This window comes from Channa argus, chromosome 2 (assembly GCF_033026475.1).
Source record: "Channa argus isolate prfri chromosome 2, Channa argus male v1.0, whole genome shotgun sequence".
NCBI lineage: Eukaryota > Metazoa > Chordata > Actinopteri > Anabantiformes > Channidae > Channa > Channa argus.
Window position 1 is genome coordinate 312,296 of NC_090198.1, and position 19,156 is coordinate 331,451.

At 40.3% G+C, this 19,156-nt stretch overlaps 1 protein-coding gene across 3 annotated transcripts in view; it reads left to right on the forward strand.

Moving 5' to 3' along the window:
- The window catches only part of efl1 (elongation factor like GTPase 1), a 108,650-nt gene that overhangs the window by 51,953 nt on the left and 37,541 nt on the right, over positions 1-19,156 (forward strand). For all 3 annotated transcript variants that reach the window (XM_067493516.1, XM_067493508.1, XM_067493524.1), the window contains exons 16-17: positions 15,471-15,602; positions 16,219-16,366. In XM_067493516.1, the coding sequence (XP_067349617.1) occupies positions 15,471-15,602; positions 16,219-16,366 (280 nt within the window). The remainder of the gene's footprint in view (positions 1-15,470; positions 15,603-16,218; positions 16,367-19,156) is intronic.

A 19,156-nucleotide genomic window follows, 5' to 3' on the forward strand; every position in this document is an offset into this window, starting at 1 on the left:
CCACCCACCTTCGATAAAAGCATGAAAATCACCAAAGTCCATGTACTTGTGAGTACAAAGCACTACCATATAACACAGACTTTCACCCCAAACACCCCAATGAGACCAGTTCATTTGCTACAACCGACTTAGCTATTTAATATGTTGAGAGTTGGTAAGCTCTGGACTATTAAAGTTTGATGATAAGCCAGAGAATTACTGGATATAAGATATATTTTCTCAGTCTTTTTTTTTTTTTTTTGTCCTTTCGGCTTATCCCGTGAGTTCAGGGTCGCCACAGCGGATCATTGTCCGCATGTTCATTCGGCACAGTTGCTTGCGGAAGTGTAAATGGTTTAAAATCCTGTGCCATGATCTGTTTGGTCAAAATGTATCCATCTGGGCAGAAAGAAAAGGCTGTCAGAACCTATGTGGTTTTTGATGATCAGAGTAATAAGTCCCTGGCAAAGACTGAATTCTTTGACTTTGCTTTTCGGCATCAAGACAGATGCAGCTATATAATACGCTGAAAACCTGTTCAGGAGTTGTGAAGACCGCAGGAAGGCGAGCTAACTATTTTATTGTGGATTCGTTAGATGTCAGTATTCCCCTTCCCACATTGATTGAGTGCGATATGCTACCAGATGACAGGTCGGAACTCCCAACACCTGAAGTTGCTAGACACTACACTCACCTATAAAAGGTAGCAGACAACATACCAACTCTTTATACGAATGCAGCTATCCTTATCCTCCTTGGCCGAGAAATATTAAGAGTCCACAAATTCAGAACACTGTAACAGGCTGCACAACGCCCCTTATGTCCAGCGCCTCGATCTTGGCTGGGTGATAATAGGGGAAGTCTGTCTAGGAGGAGCTCACTTGCCAGCCAACATCAACAGGTACAAGACCTGTGTGTTGAGCAATGGTCAAACATATCTCTTTGATCCCTGTAACAACGGTCTCCACATTAAGGAGAAGGTAAATACACCAGCCTCTTACACTCGTTCGCCAACATTACAGTCTAACATTACCAACATTATTGAGTCAGACCAAACTGATAGTCATTGCAGAGTATTGTTCAGAAGAACAGCCCATGAGGATATACCTACCATCTGAGGGACCAATTACCATCTCTGGAAATTCTGGACAAGGAGATGTTTTTGGATGAGTCAAACAGCTGGACAGCACCGACTCCCCAACAATCAAGACCAGGCAGTCAAGCGTTTCACAACACTGTGCCATATGCTCAAAAGAGTAGAAATTAACAACCATTTCTACACCTTCATGAAGAAGATCTTCTATTTAAGGCATGCAGAACCAGATCCACACTCAAAAAAGAACAATAGTGTTGGTATTTACCAATCTTTGGTGTTTATCATTTTCGCAAACCAGGTCAGATACATTTAGTATTTGACTCAAGTGCCACTCATAAGGGCACCTCCCTGAACAGTGTTCCGCTATGTGGCCCAGATTTGAACAACACACTTCTTGGGGTCCTTCTTCGATTCTGCAAGGAACAAGTCACTGTAACAGCAGACATAGCTGGTTCAGTTCTATTCAATTCAATTCAACTTTATTTATATAGCGCCAATTCACAACAAAGGCATCTCAAGGCACTTTACAGAATAAAGTCAAGACTATAAAGATGTATAGAGAGAACTCAACAATTCCCCCTTAAGCAAGCCCTAGCCAACAGTGGAAAGGAAAAACTCCCTTTAACGGAAGAAACCTCCATCAGAACCAGGCTCAGGGTGCACAGCTATCTGCCTTGACCATTTGGGGTGAGTGGAAAGTGAAGAGAGAAAAGAAAAAGGGCAACAAAAGCAACAACAATACATTGGGCAGGTTGGTAGGATGGGTAGCTGCACACTGGAAAACACACAGCTCCAAAGCCCAGGGACACATGCAGAGAGGGACAGAGAGAGGGAGACAGAGAGAGGGAGACAGAGAAGGACGAAGACAACTACGGGAGAAAACACACAGAGTTAATGTCATACAATAGTGACAATTGTGGAGTGAGAGGAGAGGAGAGACTGAATGAGGGGGTCTCACAGCAGTCTAAGCCTATAGCAGCATAACTATAATAAGTATAAGCTTTATCAAAGAGGAAGGTTTTGAGCCGAGACTTAAAAGTAGACTGGGTGTCTGCTTCCCGAATCTGAACTGGGAGCTGGTTCCGCTGGAGAGGAGCTTAATAGCTAAAGGCTCTACCTCCCATTCTACCTTTGGAAATTCTGGGAAACACAAGTTCGCCTGCATTGTGAGATCGAAGTGGTCTACTGTGATTATATGGTGCTATGAGGTCTTCTATATATGATGGAGCCTGACCGTTTATATGTAAGGATCAGGGTTTTAAATTCTATTATAAATTTAATGGGTAGCCAATGGAGGGAAGCTAGTGAAGGTGAAATATGATCACTTTGAGACAGGATGCTTGTAATTTTGGCAATGTTCTGTAGGTTGAAGAAGGCTGTTCTAGAGATTTGTTTTATATGTGAGTTAAAGGACAAATCCTGGTCAAAAATAACTCCAAGGTACTTGCAGTAGTACTGGAGGCCAGACTTATGTTATCTAGAGTAACGATATTGGTGGACATCATATTTCTGAGATTTTTGGGGCCAAATACTATGACTTCAGTTTTGTCTGAGTTTTGAAGTAAGAAATTATGGGACATCCAGGCCTTTATGTCTTGTAGGCTTGAAGCTGGATTAACTGATTTTTTTCATCTGGTTCCATAGATAGATATAGCTGGGTATCATCAGCATAGCAATGGAAAGTGTTTAATAATTCATCATTAAGATTCATCATTAACTTGAACAAATTGAAATATATCAGATAGCTAAAATTTAAATTTAAAATTTGCAGTTCCTTTAATCCCAATTTCATGTTCCAGTTTCTGTAATAAAATGTTATGATCAATGGTATCGAATGCAGCACTAAGATCTTTGAAGTTAGCTCAGCAAGATCTATGGGTAAAAAGCAGTCTAAGAGGCATTTGTGCCTTATTGACGATTCTAGCATTGTTGTACATGAGGATCTATCTGTAATATTTGGGAGGAGGATCTGCTTAATTCTTTCTCTAATAGCTACAATTTTATTCATAAAGAAAGTCATGAAGTCATTGCTGCTCAGAGTTAAGGGAAAACTAGGCTCAACAGAACAATGGCTCTTAGTCAGCCTGTCTGAGGCAACTGTGGCGCAGGAAGGTAGAGCGGTTGTCCATCAATCTTAGTTGTTGGTTCAATCTCCTCCGGTCACATGTCAAAGAGTTGTTGAGCAAGACACTGAACCCCAACTTAGTTTCTCTTGGTGAGTGTTGGCCAGCTGCATAGCAGCTCCCCCATCGGTGTATGAGTGTGTGTGTGATTGTGAGTGTGAATGGGTGAATAAGAAGCAGTGTAAAGTCCTTTGAGTAGCAATAGGTAGAAAAGCACTATATAAGTGCAGAACATTTACAGTGCTGAACAGAAACTGGGGGTTGTTCTTGTTTCCTTCTAATAATGATGATTAATATATTGTTTTGGCATCACAGAGAGCTTTTTTGTAAATTTTTAAACAGTTTTTCCAGGCTAAATGAGATTCGTCTAAATTTCTGAAACTTCCTTTCTAACTTTCGTGTTGCCTGTTTTAAGTTGCGTGTATGCGAACTATACCATGGAGATCACCTCTTCTGGTTTACTGCCTTCTTTTACTGCCTTTTTTTTTTTCAATTAGTCAAACTTGAAGTATGCCTAAAAAACATAAAGGCCTGGATGTCCTACAATTTCCTACTTCTAAATTCAGACAAAACTGAAATTATTTTGTTTGGGCCTAAAAAGATGAGAAAAATGCTGTCTTAACATTATAGTTACTTTAGATGACACAACTTTGGCCTCCAGTGCTGCGGTGAGGAACCTTAGAGTTATTTTTGACCAGGATTTGGTTTACATCACATATAAGACAAATCTCTAGAACAGCCTTCTTCCACCTATGGAACATTGCTAAATTATAAGCATCCTTTCTCAAAGTGCCTGCTTGTGGTTCCCAGAGTTTGCAAAAGTAGAAGGGGAGGCAGAGCCTTTAGCTATCAAGCCCCTCTTCTTTGGAACCAGCTTCCAATGCAAATTTGGGGGGCAGACACCCTCTCTACTTTAAAGACTAGGCTTAAAACCTTCCTTTTTGATAAAGCTTATAGTTAAAACTGCTCAGTCAACCTGAACTAGCTCCTACTTAAGATGCTATAGGTTTAGAGTGTTGGGAGACTCCCGCATGTGCAATGAGCTCCCCTCTTTTTCTCTATACATTTTTTTTGTCACCACTGTATGCTATTAATTTTGTGTCCTACCAACCTACATTATGTTTTGTTGTTGCTTTTTGTTGCTCTTTTCTTTTCTCCCTTCACTTTCCACTTACCCCAGCCGGTCAAGGCAGATGGCTGCCCACCCTGAGCCTGGTTCTGCTCTTGCTGAGTATCAGGATCTGCTTGGACCTTTTTCTCACAGTGTCACCAGGGCAAAGATCGAATACTACCAGGATAAGCTCAGCAACACCTTGGACACCAGAAAGCTGTTCCACTTTCAAATCACTCTACCCACCTTCACCTCTGCCATCTACCTCTCTCAATGCGACTGACGACTTTGCTGACTTCTTTACCAACACGGTGGCAGCCATCAGCTCACAGTTCTCTCCTCCAGATGATGACATCCGTCTAACTTCTTCCAACACTGCATTGCTCTCATCATTTGCAATACTGACTGACGATGACTTATCCACCCTCCTCCTCTAACCATCCGACCACCTGCTCTCTGGATCCAATCCCTTCAACTCTTCTTCAAGCAGTTGCACCTGCTCTAATGTCAGCTATTACACAAGTCATCAACACATCTCTCAGAACAGGGACTTTTCCAACTTCTTTCAAGCAGGGCATGATTACCCCACTGCTCAAGAAGCCTTCTCTTGATCCCTCTGTAGTGGAGAACTACCGACCTGTCTCCCTCCTTCCTTCTCTGGGCAAGACAATGGAACGAGCAGTCTTCAATCAACTCTCAGACTTTTTTTCCAAGAATAACTTCCTCGATGTCCACCAGTCTGGCTTCAAGAGGGGTCACTCCACAGAAATGGCACTCCTGACTGTTGTGGAATATCTTCGAGCTGCAAAAGCCACAGGTCAGTCTTCTGTCTTAACTCTACTTGATCTATGGTCAGCCTTTGACACTGTGTACCATCAGATCCTGTTGTCCACACTCTCTGACTTAGGCATCTCTGGAGCAGCTCTGGACTGGCTTTGTTCTTACCTATCGGGACGAACCTTCAAGTTATCCTGGCAGGGGCATCTTTCTCACTCTCATAGCCTCTCTACAGGTGTGCCGCAGGGCTCAGTTCTTGGTCCTCTTCTTTTTTCTATCTATACTTCATCCCTAGGTGCCATCATTCACTCACATGGTCTTTACTATCACTGCTACGCTTATCACATGCAGCTCTTCCTGTCCTTTCCACCGGACGACTCCACTGTCTCGTCACCCATTTTTGCCTGTCTCTCAGACATCTCAGCCTGGATGAGTGAGAGACATCTTCAACTCAACCTCTCCAAGACCGAAGTCCTTGTCTTCCCAGCCAGACCTTCGACACAACAAAACATCAGCATCAACATTCAATCTACAGTGATTGTCCCCACTAAATCGGCCAAAAATCTGGGGGTCATCATCAATGATCAACTGAGCTTTAAGGACCACATCTCCTCAGTCTCTAGGGCATGGAGATTTGCCCTCTACAACATCAGGAAGATCAGACCCTACCTCACAGAATATACAATCCAACTCATTGTACAGGCATTGGTCATATCTCGTCTCGATTACTGCAACGCTTTGTTGATGGAGTTACCGATATCCACAATCAAACCCTTGCAGATAATCCAAAATGCAGCAGCTTGCCTTATTTTTAATCAGCCAAAAAAGACCCATGTCACACCACTCTTTAGATCTCTACACTGGCTTCCTGTAGCTGCTCGCATCAGGTTCAAAGCTCTGTCTCTTGCTTACAGGGTGGTTAACTCAACAGCTCCTGCTTACCTCAACTCACTCATTCAAGTCTACAATCCTTCCCACCCGCTGCGATCTGCCAACGAACGACATCTGGTGGTTCCAGCACCGCACAGAAGACACCAAGCAAAACTTTTTAGCGCAGTGATCCCATAATGGTGGAACGAGCTACCAAACGCTCAGCAGACCAATATTCCAAAAACTGCTGAAAACAGAACTCTTCCGCATCTTCCTATGCACTTAAAAAAAAAAAAAAAAAAAAAACCCTATCTGCTCTTTCTTGCTATATAAATAAAGATGAATTGAATTGAATTTTTCAGAGGGGCAACATTATCGACTATTGAACGTAGTGAGGCTGCAGAATTGTCAACAAGATAATCAACTTGTGCAGGAGTAACATTAAGGTGGCTACTTTCCATTGTATTAACATATGGTGAAGCAAATTATGAAAGAATAATTTATTTAAATTTGTTTACAGCTTTTTCACTTAAGCATCTGATACAGTGGAATTTTTCTGTAACTGCTGTATAGTCCATTATTGTAAATTCAAATGTTATTAGAAAATGGTCAGACAGAAGATAGTTATGAGGAAGTATTGTTAAATTATCCGTTTCAATGCCATCTGTATGGAAAAAGTCTAAGGTGTGACTAAAAAAGTGAGTGGGTTTATTTACATTTTGGGAAAAAACAATAAAATTTAATAATGAATTAAATGAAGTGAAGTCACCTACTATAATGACTTTATCTGTACTAAGAACTAAATCAGATATAAAATCAGAAAATTCAATTAAAAATTCTGAATAAGGGACTGGAGGACAGTACACAAAAACAAATAATAGGGATTTTTGGGTTTTACAGTTTGGGTGTGGATGCAGTGTGTGTGTGTCTGTGTGTGCATGGTTGTGTGAATTCAAGCAGTTCAGACTTGCCTTAAATTTGGTCAGTAAGGATTAGTTTCTAATCAGGCTTTACTCTTAGAAATTACATATTGTATGTAAGTCAGGTTCTTTTAAGCCTAATAAAATTTTTAATATGAATTACTTTAATATGAAACTTGAAAATGTTCTTGCACTCAATTCAATTCAATTCAATTTTATGTATATAGCGCCAATTCACAACAAAGTCACCTCAAGGCACTTTACAGAATAAAGTCAAGACTATAAAGATGTATAGAGAATTTGCATTTAGAGGACTTTGTGGTTTTTCCACAGAGAGACAGATTTCTTTGTTCACTCCAGAACAAGCCCAATAGTGTAAGCATCACTTTGCTACGAGCATTTGTCTGAGCTTGCTTATTATGGTTCTACTTTCAGTAGGTGTTTTCAGTTGAAAAAGGGTTTAGTTTGTACATTTGGTTTCTTTATCCTTTTGTATTTTCTTAAATGTAAATTCCTGTGAGATTTGTTTTTCCAAAGCTACTGAAATCATTTACATCTTGACTTTCTATAGATGAACCAGAATTGCTGCTACAAGCTTTTTAAGCACTACTCAGTGTCAAAAAGCCAGTCTTATGAAACTGTCTACATCCCAGCTTGTTAGGGTTCAGTCGGATTTTCATCTCTAGCCAAAGTAAGTGATAAAGTCTTACTTATATTGTTTCATATCAAGTGTTCTATGAGCTACACACTGCTGCAACAGCACAGAGGCATGTGATAGTACTATAAATACCAGTACACAAAACATTAACAGGACCACTAAGCTAATAATGTAAATAATATAGCAGGGATTGGCTAAAGGCATAGTGACTATCAAAAAGTATTGTTTTTATTAATAATTGGTTATACTAACACACATTCTGCCACAAATGGTTGTATCTGATTCTCTTATTGAAACAAGAAAAAACAGATTCACCAAGATATTAAGTTGTATTAAGACTCATAAATACGTCTATGGTTAATTAGATATGGAGATTGTTTTTTCTTATTCAGTTTTACAGAACATATTCAAAAGAAAAGGTGCCAAAAGATGTAAATTAAGTCCATATATGGGGTAGATGTGTTTTTTATCTGCTCGTTTAGCCTTTGTCACAGTCCCATTTATAAATTAAGTGTTTAAATAAATATCAGCTGTCGGACTTGGAAGTAGAAATGAGCTCCAGAGACAATGTGAGCCAGTTTTTAACAGGGTCATCACATATATATAGAGAGAGACTGTGTGATTAGTGGAGACCGAGTGTCTGAGAGATGACAGGGACAAAAGGCTTTTCCATGTTTGTATTACAAACTGTGGACTTTTTGAAAGATTCTTTAATCCTTTTCTACTAAGAGACTTTAGATTCTGAGTAGTTGTTTCTCATAAATTAAATGAATTAAACAAACCTTTGCTGGAGCTGGCCCAATGCCTAGAGCAGAAACACCAAGGGAAACCCCAAAACTGCTGACTCGCACCACATGCACAGCAGCATGGAGACTAAACCCAGGTTTAGGCCAGACTCCAGATGTCCAGCTGCTAGAGACCAGTCACAGTGAATGACTGGTATGGAAAGCAAGATTAGAACCTCGCTCATCTAGTCTGACATTCTGCCTTGTGATTTTAGTCCTGGAGTTAAGAAAATGTATAGCATTACATGTCACATCACGTGTGACTGTGAGACCTTTAAATAAGCAATGTCCATGCTGATGTTTATGCACTTAAGATGATCCCTAAAAATCTGTTTCCTTTCCATCTTCTTCTTTTCTATTCAGCTGTTCCCTTTCAGGGGTCGCCACAGCGAATCATGTGCCTCCATCTAACTCTGTCCTCTGCATCCTCTTCTCTCACACCAACTAACTTCATGTCCTCCCTCACTACATCCATAAATCTCCTCTTTGGTCTTCTTCTAGACCTCCTGCCTGGCAGCTCCAACCTCAGCATCCTTCTTCCGATATATTCACAATGTCTTATCTGAACATGTCCAAACCACCTCAATCTGTCCTCTCTGACTTTATCTCCAAAACATCGAACATGAGCTGTCCCTCTGATGTCCTTATTGCTGATCCTGTCCATCCTCGTCACTCCCAAAGAGAACCTCAACATCTTAAGCTCTGCTACCTCCAGCTCTGCCTCCTGTCTTTTCTTCAGTGCCACTGTCTCTAAGCCAAACAACATCTCTGGTCTCACCACCGTCTTGAACACCTTTCCTTTCATTACACAAGAAACTTTTCTCCACCTGTTCCAACCTGCCTGCACTCGCCTCTTCACCTCTTTTCCACACTCACCGTTGCTCTGAACCGTTGACCCTAAGTACTTAAAGTCCTGCACCTTCTTCACCTCTGCTCCCTGTAACCTCACTGTTCCACCTGGGTCCCTCTCATTGACACACATGTATTCTATCTTGCTGCGGCTAAGCTTCATTCCTCTGTTTTCCAGAGCAGACCTCCACCTCTCTAGATTTTCCTCCACCTGCTCTCTGCTCTCACTACAAATCACAATGTCATTTGCAAACATCATAGTCCATGGAGATTCTTGTCTAACCTCATCTGTCAGTCTGTCCATCACCAGACCAAACAAGAAGGGGCTCAGAGCCGATCCTTGATGCAGACCCACCTCCACCTTGAACTCCTCTGTCACACCTACAGCACCTCACCACTGTCTTACAGCTCTCATACATGTCCTGCACCACTCTAAAATACTTCTCTGCCACTCCAGACGTCCTCATACAATACCACAGCTCCTCTCTCGGCACCCTGTCATACGCTTTCTCTAAATCTACGAAGACACAATGCAACTCCCTATGACCCTCTCTGTACTTTTCCATCAGCATCCTCAAAGCAAATACTGCATCTGTTGTTCTCTTTCTAGGCATGAAACCATATTGCTGCTCACAAATGTTCACCTCTGCCCTGAGCCGAGCTTCCACTACTCTTTCCCACAACTTCATTGTTTGGCTCATCAGCTTTATTCCTCTGTAGTTGCCACAGCTCTGCACATCTCCCTTGTTCTTAAAAATTGGTACTAGTACACTTCTCCTCCAGTCCTCAGCATCCTCTCATTCTCCAAGATCTTGTTAAACAAACTAGTCAGAAACTCTACTGCCACCTCTCCTAGACACTTCCATACCTCCACAGGTTTGTCATCAGGACCAACTGCCTTTCCACTCTTCCTCCTCTTCAACGCCCTCCTCACTTCACTCTTACTGATCTTTGCTACTTCCTGCTCAACACCAGTCACCTCTTCTACTCTTCGTTCCCTTTCATTTTCCTCGTTCATCAACTCTTCAAAGTACTTCTTCCATCTTCCCATCACACTCCTGGCACCTGTCAATACATTTCCATCCTTATCTTTAATCACACTAACCTGCTGCACATCCTTCCCATCTCTATCTCCTTGTCTGGCCAACCTGTACAAATCCACCTCTCCCTCATTAGTGTCCAACCTAACATACAAGTCCTCATATGCTCTTTGTTTGGCCTTTGCCACCTCTACCTTCACCTTACGCTGTATCTCCCTGTACTCTTGTCTACTCTCTTCAGTCCTCTCAGTGTCCCACTTCTTCTTAGCTAACCTCTTTCTCTGTATACACTCCTGAACTTCATTTTTCCACCACCAAGTCTCCTTGTCCACTTTCCTCTTTCCAGATGACACACCAAGTACCCTCCTATCTGTCTCCCTGATCAAATTAGCTGTAGTAGTCCAGTCATCTGGAAGCACCTCCAAACCACCCAGATTCTGTCAGAGCTCCTCCCTGAAAACTACACAACATTCTTCCTTTTTCAAATTCCACCACTTCGTCCTCTGCTCTGCCTTAGTCCTCTTCATCTTCCTCACCACCAGCATCCTTTTACACACCACCATCCTGTGTTGTCTGGCTACACTCTCCCCTACCAATGCTTTACAGTCACTGATCTCTTTCAGATTACAGCGTCTACTCAAGATGTAGTCTACCTGAGTGCTTCTACCTCCGCTCTTGTACGTCACCCTATGTTCCTGCCTCTTCTGAAAGAAAGTGTTTACTACAGCCATTTCCATCCTCTTTGCAAAGTCAGCCACCATCTGACCTTCTGCATTCCTGTCCTGAACACCAAACCTGCCCATAACAGTCTCATCACCTCTGTTCACCTACATGCCCATTGACACACCTTGCTCCTCTTCTTCTTCGTCTTCGACCAACAGTAGTCCAATTTCCACCGGTACCCTGTAAGTCAACAGCACCAGTGGCATTCGTTGTTAACCAGGGCCCCGACCGATCCGGTATGGAAGTCGTTGTCACGATTCGCATGTTTGATTTGGCATGTGTTTTACATTGGATGCCCTTCCTGCCACAACCCTCTGCATTTATCCAGACTTGGGACTGGCACAAGAAGACACTGACTTGTGCCCCATTGCGGTTGCATTTTCCTTTCCATCTTCTAATTGATTGAAATATTTCTTTAGTGCTGGTGGTTTTATTTTTTCCAGGTCAGCCAGATTAAAGTGTGGTGGGTGTGTGCTTGTTTTCAAATGAAACACATTTAAAAGATGCTTTGTTGAAAATGGTAGAAACTGGAGTCTTTCTGCTTTGTGTTTCCTTTCAAGTCAAGTTGTGTGTCTGTGTGCAGTTGTTGTGAACTGACCTGGGTCCTCTGAGTTAATTTTTTTCCGTCCTTCAATTTTATTGTTCTTTGTTGGATCTGAAGGCCTCTAGGGATCAAGTCACCTTAGAGTAATCACAGTGTCAAGTTTCACAGGAGGCAGCCAACAACATCCTGCATCTGCTGTAGCAGTCAGCCAGCTCAAACCAAGCCTTGTGTGTCAGCGTGTACATGTTCTCCACACACAGACACACATTTTTGTAAAATAATGTGAGCCTTTGTAAATGCGTGAGACAATGTGTGATAAAGTGGGTCTAATATCTGTGAAACAAAGATGAAAAAAGCTTCTTCGTCTTTGGCCTGAGAATTGGGGAACTCTTTAAGGATATCAGGCAGTAGATTTGAAGACTGAGTGATTAATAACGATCAGCACGTCAGCCCCTTGTGTATTGATTTACTTGATTTTATTATTATCACATCAGAAAGAATTAAGCTTAGAACTCCGATTAGAGGAAAGAAAGGTCAGTTAAAACCAAGGGGAGAGACATATGGTGTAAAGAGGTGAGGAGTTGTGCAAATTAAAGTTTTAAGTTACACTTTTCTTCTATTTGGCATGTGTTAAATTAATATTTGGGCTTTTGTGAGTATCTGGTTACAGACCAAGATGGCAGACTACCAATCTGGGCAGTAAGTAGTAGATATCAGCCAGGAGTTGTTAATGTTGGCAGAAGATGGACTTTATGATGGAAATCATTAGAAAAAAGCAGTAAGGTTGAGTGGTTACGATTAGGGGAAGCCATTGGTCAAGGCGATAAGCCCAAAGAAGATTCCAAAAAAGACTAGCTACTGGAAAAAGACATTTATCTTCCCCTGAAAGTTCAGCCATTTTTGTTCTCCTACTTTTTGAAACTTTATCTTATAATATTAAAAAACATGTAATAATATATGAAGGTAATTTCTAGCTGATACCGTTGACACAAATCCCACAACATTTGTCTTCAGTGCTCTTGGTTTGCTGCTATTATTAGAAAATGCCAACATGTTGAGTCAATTCTGAATCCCTCACACTGCGCAAATCTGGTATGTACACAAAAACCCAAATCTAACTTTTAAGTCAAAACCAGTGTGTTTATGCTGTTGTTGAAGAGCAAATCTAGCACAGCAAGTGTTTGTTGGTGCAACAGGTTAGAGGATGATTTGAGCAGCTGCCATTAAAAATCTGTGTCTGTGGTTTGGCACTAAATTGATCAGGTTTTCATTGTGTGGCAGGAAATGCTCACGCCTGAAGGTGGCAATTCTAAAATGTGTCTGCACTGAAGTATGCTTCGAGCCTTAATCAAGAATCAGTGGTACAAACAGATATATTTTAGGTCTGTGACTTCACCAAGCAGATGGTCAGGCCGTCAGTGAATATTCTTTAGCCTAGTTATTGTAGTGTTTCCTGCACCATCAGCACTAGTTGGACCCTAGTTCTTTGACATTCGCTGTTAAGGTCCTTAGCTGCTCACATTTACACTCACAAACTCCATCTTACCTTTATCTTCTTATCTTATCTTCTGTTAGGTACAGATGAATTTAACAGGTGGTCAAGACCTGTTTTACGGGTTTAATCAAAGACAAATCCACTTATTAAATCACTTAAACTTTACAGTGCCTTCTTCTGAATTGATTGCTGTCACCTTCACCTACTCACATATTAATCATGCAGCACTGCTTTACAAAGATGCACTGTAGGGTCCAACATCATGCAGTCTGAAACAGTCCCTCTTTATTTCTGTCACTACAGCTGCTCTACTTTAGATCTATTCATCCATCCATTATTTAAACCCCATAGACACCATATGTTTAAGACAGACACTGACTGAGTGGTGAAATGACAATGTCATTACTCTAGATTGTGTCATAAGGAGCCAAACCAGCTTGTTGGTGCTTGTATATGTTTAGACATGCAGCATTTTTCCCTAGGTGAGCTCCACTAGTCATTAGTGAGTCCAGTTACTCAGCCCAGTCAAATCTCAAAAGAGTCTAGGCCTAAGTCAGGTTTCCAGTTACCATTTTTCCTAATTAATGTAGGTCTGACTTGAGTTGAAATCTCACTTCTTAACTGAACAGCTCTAGTTCAGACTAGCAGTCACTAAACTAATTTTTATTAACGTCCTATGGTAAATCCAGGACTGATGAATACTTTGCATTGATTTATGTACAGGATTGTGTGAAGAACAGCTGAAATGCACTGAGATCTGCAACTGAGCTACTAGTAGTACTCTGCCTGCAGCACAGCATTCAGTTTTGAAATGAGTCATGAGAGGAGCTCGTCTGCACCAGTGTGGACCAAGGTGTTGTTAAAGGTTGGAGAAGAATCGATGAACACAAACGTCGGTCCTCTTGTTGATTCCTCTTATCCCTTTCCACATAAATCTCAGGATGTTCTAGCAAGTTCTGTCTGTATCTTGCTGTTATATTTTAGATTTTGCTTCTTTCTTTATTTTTTTGTTTTTTGTTTTTTGAGTGTCAAACCTTACCCACATAACACCCACGGCAAGTTGGCTCCTGCAAATCGGCCTAGTTAACAGCTTAGTTACCAGGGTCTTTGTATACTGTTCTTATGCACAATTTTCTTTATGAACTATGCATATTCTTATTTGTTTGTGCAGAAACTGAAAATTGCACTGTGTAATTTTTGGAGTAACCTAGTTATTAGTGTTTGATCCAGTTTTAAATTAGCTGATTTATTTTAATGCAGTTGCCAATCTTATGTATTTGTAGTACTGTGCCCTTAGAAAAAATAACCTGAGCAGTATCTCTGTTCTGTCTCCTTGTCCCTTCAGTCACTCTGAAATATAAAGTACGCCTTTTAAAAATCGGACAGTAGTAATATTACTCAAATGTGCACAGGGTTAATTTCAGTATATGTTAAGTTATTGTGGTATAGAAAGAGGTTCAGAACTGGAGAGTGGAAATTTAAAACAACCTTAGAGTCAATTAAGGTCTCAAAAGTACTTTCAGATAATTCATTTATCTGTTTACTATTTTTGATTCAGTTCTCATTTTCATCCAGTAAACTCTCATTCTGTTCTCCATGACAGCGGTTCCTGCAGTGTAAACTGCTACCTTCATCCTTAAAGGTACATTTGTTGAAAGTCTTACATAGCACAAGTGGGTGGTGAATTGATGCTCAGTGTTACCAGGATCAATGTTCTGAGAAGGGAATGTAATTTTACAAAAACGAGTGCTCATAGAATGTTCAGAGGAGATGCAGAGCGGTAGCAGCTTTAGTGCACTAATGCTTTTTCAGAGATTGAGAGTTTAAAGGGTGACACAGTGCAGAGAAAGTCTAAATTGCTGTGGTTACACAACTATATGAACTTTAAGCAATGGGGCTTGTCCCTTTGGCAGCAGCGGTAAACAGCATTTTACTACATATAATATACTGCGGAATATATACTGAAATACTGCTTAGATTTGTGAACATTTACTGTGTCCTGTTGTTGGACACGTAGATTAATTTTATATTTGAAATTTTAAAGATTTTAGTAATTTGTTTTTGTGAATTGTTTCATATGTATTTATTCTTTGTGCATATTATATTGGCTCTTGATTGATCTGATTAATGTGAGTTGAGTAGAATATTGGTTTATTACAAAGCTACACCTATAGTACTGTATATAGAAACTTACAGTACATCTGTTTGCCTCCAGAACAGCGTGGTTTTACTTGGGCTTTTGATTAGAGGCTGTGTTGTTGGTTACTGCACAGTTCATGGCTGCAAACACCCTTGTCCACATAATCCACAGATGCTTGATAGAGCTGAGGTGTAGTGACTGCACAGGCCACTGAACAGTGAAAGCTCACAATAATGTTTTTTGAACAAATCAGTCACTCTATGGTTTTGGCACCAAAACAAAAATTTACTTTTTGCTCTTCATTTTACAACACTGGACATCCACTAACTGCACTGTAATGTTTGTCCTTTGCGCTTTTAGGAGTCGGAGGTCTGGAGGATTACATCTTAAAGTCAGCCACTCTGTCAACCTCCCCCGCCTGTCCGCCCTTCACCCCACTCAACTTTGAGGCTACGCCTATTGTACGGGTTGCCATAGAACCCAAACACCCAAGTAGGTCTCATTTTTCACATCTATACAGTAATTTGTTGTTCAGTCAAGAACATTTCTATACCATGTAGAGATCACTAACGGGGATAAAAACTTCTCACAGCGTGTTCATATATTACTGCTCCAGTACTATTCCACCATGCATGTATTTTCTTTTACTTCACCAAATATACAATTACAATCTATTGTCACACTTCGACACATGTTCACACAGCTGTCAGAAAGACAATCTTGAGGACACTCTCACAGTAGCCATGACTCCCATATTCCCACTTTGTGATTACTGTTACTTAATAATAATAACAGTTTATGAACTCATTGGTACATGAACCAAACTAGCAGGTGGAAACACTCACACACTGTGCCAGTCTGGTCACTGTGCTTCGAGTATTAAAATAGAACCCTTACTCTTATTTCTTTTAATTTGCTGTCACAAAGTTATAAAAATATATTCATGGCCACTTGGATGATTAGGTTCAGTCAGGTTTAATAGATTTACACAGACAAACTTCATTCAAAGTACTGCAGCAGTTTTTTCTCCACAGTAGATGCTATGGCCAGTAAACCACTACTTTAAACAAATCAGTTTTGGTCTCCACCGTGTTTGTTTGTATGTTAGGTGAGATGCCAAAGCTGGTGCGTGGGATGCGTTTGCTGAACCAAGCGGATCCCTGTGCTGAAGTCCTGATCCAAGAAACGGGAGAGCATGTTCTGGTCACTGCTGGTGAGGTTCATCTTCAGCGCTGTCTGGACGACCTCCGAGACCGGTCAGTCTGTGTGGAAAATCTCAAAACATGTCGCTGTGTCTCTGCTTATCTCTTTATACTATTTCCAACCACAAGGAAAATCCCACATAGTGCATCTGTATTACTAACTATGCTCCTTATATGATATCTGCATTTTTGTATTAGAATTTCATTCTTTTTTATATCTGGCGTTTTCTTTCTTTGCCAGATGATTAGCTCAGGGTCTTTTCAGGGCTCCAGTGTAGTGACTTTGTCTATGTATATGAGTGATATGTAGTGCAGGATGAATGCAGTTTGTGTTCATTCAGCTCTGAAAAAAACAGAGAGCACATCCATTTCCAATCTTAGGACCATTGCTATCTGGCTACGTTACATATTGACTGCTGCCTCTCTCTGTCTAGCCTGTGCTGCTGCATTATCATATTACTTTTCAAATTCAACTAAAACTGCATTTGGAGCCGTTTCCAGAACAAATCTGGACTTTTTGTAAAAACACCAGTTCATCTTGTAACCTGCATTTTGAATTGAAGTGACATTTTCAGTTATTCGGCAGATGCTTTTATCAAAAGGGACTTACAAGTGAAGGTAAGAAAGGTAATTCCTTTTCAGCAGCAAATTTTTTGGCCCACTTCAGTAGTGAGGTGGACAACTGCAAAGGCTCTTAGGGACTTTAAATGTTCCAACAACCCACGATATGATTTTGCCACAATACAATATTTTATGATAGCAATCAAAAGTAATAAGACTGAAATGTGTTTCCTCAGTTGATATGAGCTTCAGCCTGTTTATTTAAACTTATTTCCTGTGTCATTTAGTTGGGGGAAGCTCTAGAACTGTGGCTCCCACACAGTGATTTCTTGCTATAACTTGTTTTGCTTTCTTTGGTATCAGTCTGTCAAGTCCCTCAGTAGTTTTTGCATTTGAGCAATGGTGGTGGCATCCTTGTCGCACTGTACTGTCTTATCCCACATTGTCCTCTGTGCCTGCGATTCAGGCTGAATTCGAGTGTCTGTGTCATGCAGCACTGCAGCATTGTTTATCCAGGTATGTTGAGCAAGCTGCTCCACTGTCTTTTCATGTACTGCAAATCACAAATCATCTTCCTTTTTTGTGTTACAAATTGAATCAGAAATGTAATACCAACAATCAATAGTACAAACTAAGTTAGGTCAGACTTTAGGGCTGCACGGTATTGGCGAAAACTGAAATGGCAATATTTTTTCCCCATGTTGGGATATGAAAAATACAAAAAACTTTAAAAGATAGGTTAAATAGCTCTAATTCACTTCATGTTTCTCTTACAATCTGTCTTTCTCCTTCTCCCGTTTGCCCCTATAACATAGATGGCGTGGCAATTTAATAGTTGCTCTGTGTTAAACAGGATGTGGTGGTCCTGAAGTCCCACATGCACAAAACTAAGCCAAATGAAGAGTAATTTTTGTGTCTCATACCACAAGATGTAAAAATAGTCCAGTTATTGAATCTGTATAAAGAGAAAAGTATAAATTGGATGTCTGGGTGAGGGGACCTTTTTTTTGGCTCTCCACTGGTTGCCTAGCAACTTCTGTGCGATCTCAAAACTACTGGATGTGTCTTAAACTGGCCAAGACGCCTGTCCCACATGTCTACCAAAAATCACAATATACCATCGCTTTGGTTTTGTATGAATTGAAGTTATTTTAGTAAACAATACATACTGTTTCAGTTTAGTGAGCTTTGGTAGGGAGATTGTTGCAGATTTAGACAGAACCAGGTGCTGGTAGAACTGTTCACAAAATTTACGGTTTGAGTCATTGTACTGTACTGGCAAGAGTTGAACCTTTGTTATATGCTAGACAGTTAGCTAAAATGTAAAGGTAAAGTCCTCCAATAAGCGCAAGCCGTAACTTTTCTTGGATGTTTAGTGGCTTACTTTCCTTTTCTCTCACTGTAAAACTGAAAACAAATAATGATGCAAATCAAAATAAAATAACATACATCTTACAGGTAAAATTCAAAGTTTCAAATATTGAAATAGAAATATGCTGAGTACAGCAATGCTCGCCACAATTTTCCATAGCTCTGAATTAACGATTTTCTATCTCTATTGAAGCAAAATAATAATGCTTAATAAATAATGTCCAAGGCAACAAAAAAGAAAATTAACAGCAGGCGATCAGTCACGCTCTGTCTTCTACCATGCTTTAGTAACTCTCGGGATTTCCAAGCTCTAAACCTACTCCTGCTAGCTGACGAGAAGGGGACACTGCAGTACACAAACCTCTATCCATAAAGCTATTTGAAGTTTTTTTTTTTAGCAGTTGTAAATGTACTCAAACAGAGGACAAAACAGTCATGTTTCTCTGATGTCACTTTATCCTGAAAGTAATGTCTTAGTGCTGTGTTCTAGGTTGAATGTAACAAAATGTTATCATTTTACCACTTTCCAAAAGATCACCAAGTATGAAAACAGCGAATAGTGAAAATCGACACCTGAGCCATGTTTTAATGTAAAAAAAACAACACATTTGTTAGGTTAATGTTTCCTGTTTCATCATGTGTTTGATTTATTGGCAAGTAGTTACCAACAGTTTTCCTTTAAATTTAGGATTAGAATATAAAGTTACACAATAATTATGTTGTCTTATCTAAATGTGAATAGGAGTTGTGGAAGCATACCCTGACACAAAGTCAATGAACAGCACTGGCAAAGTTGCATATTTACTTCTGAAAACTTTGTGAGCAGGTATCCTAAGTTTATTAGCATTCTTATTTATTGTGGTTTGTACAGCCCTTCAAGTAAGTATAGAACCCCAATTCCCAAAAAGTTGG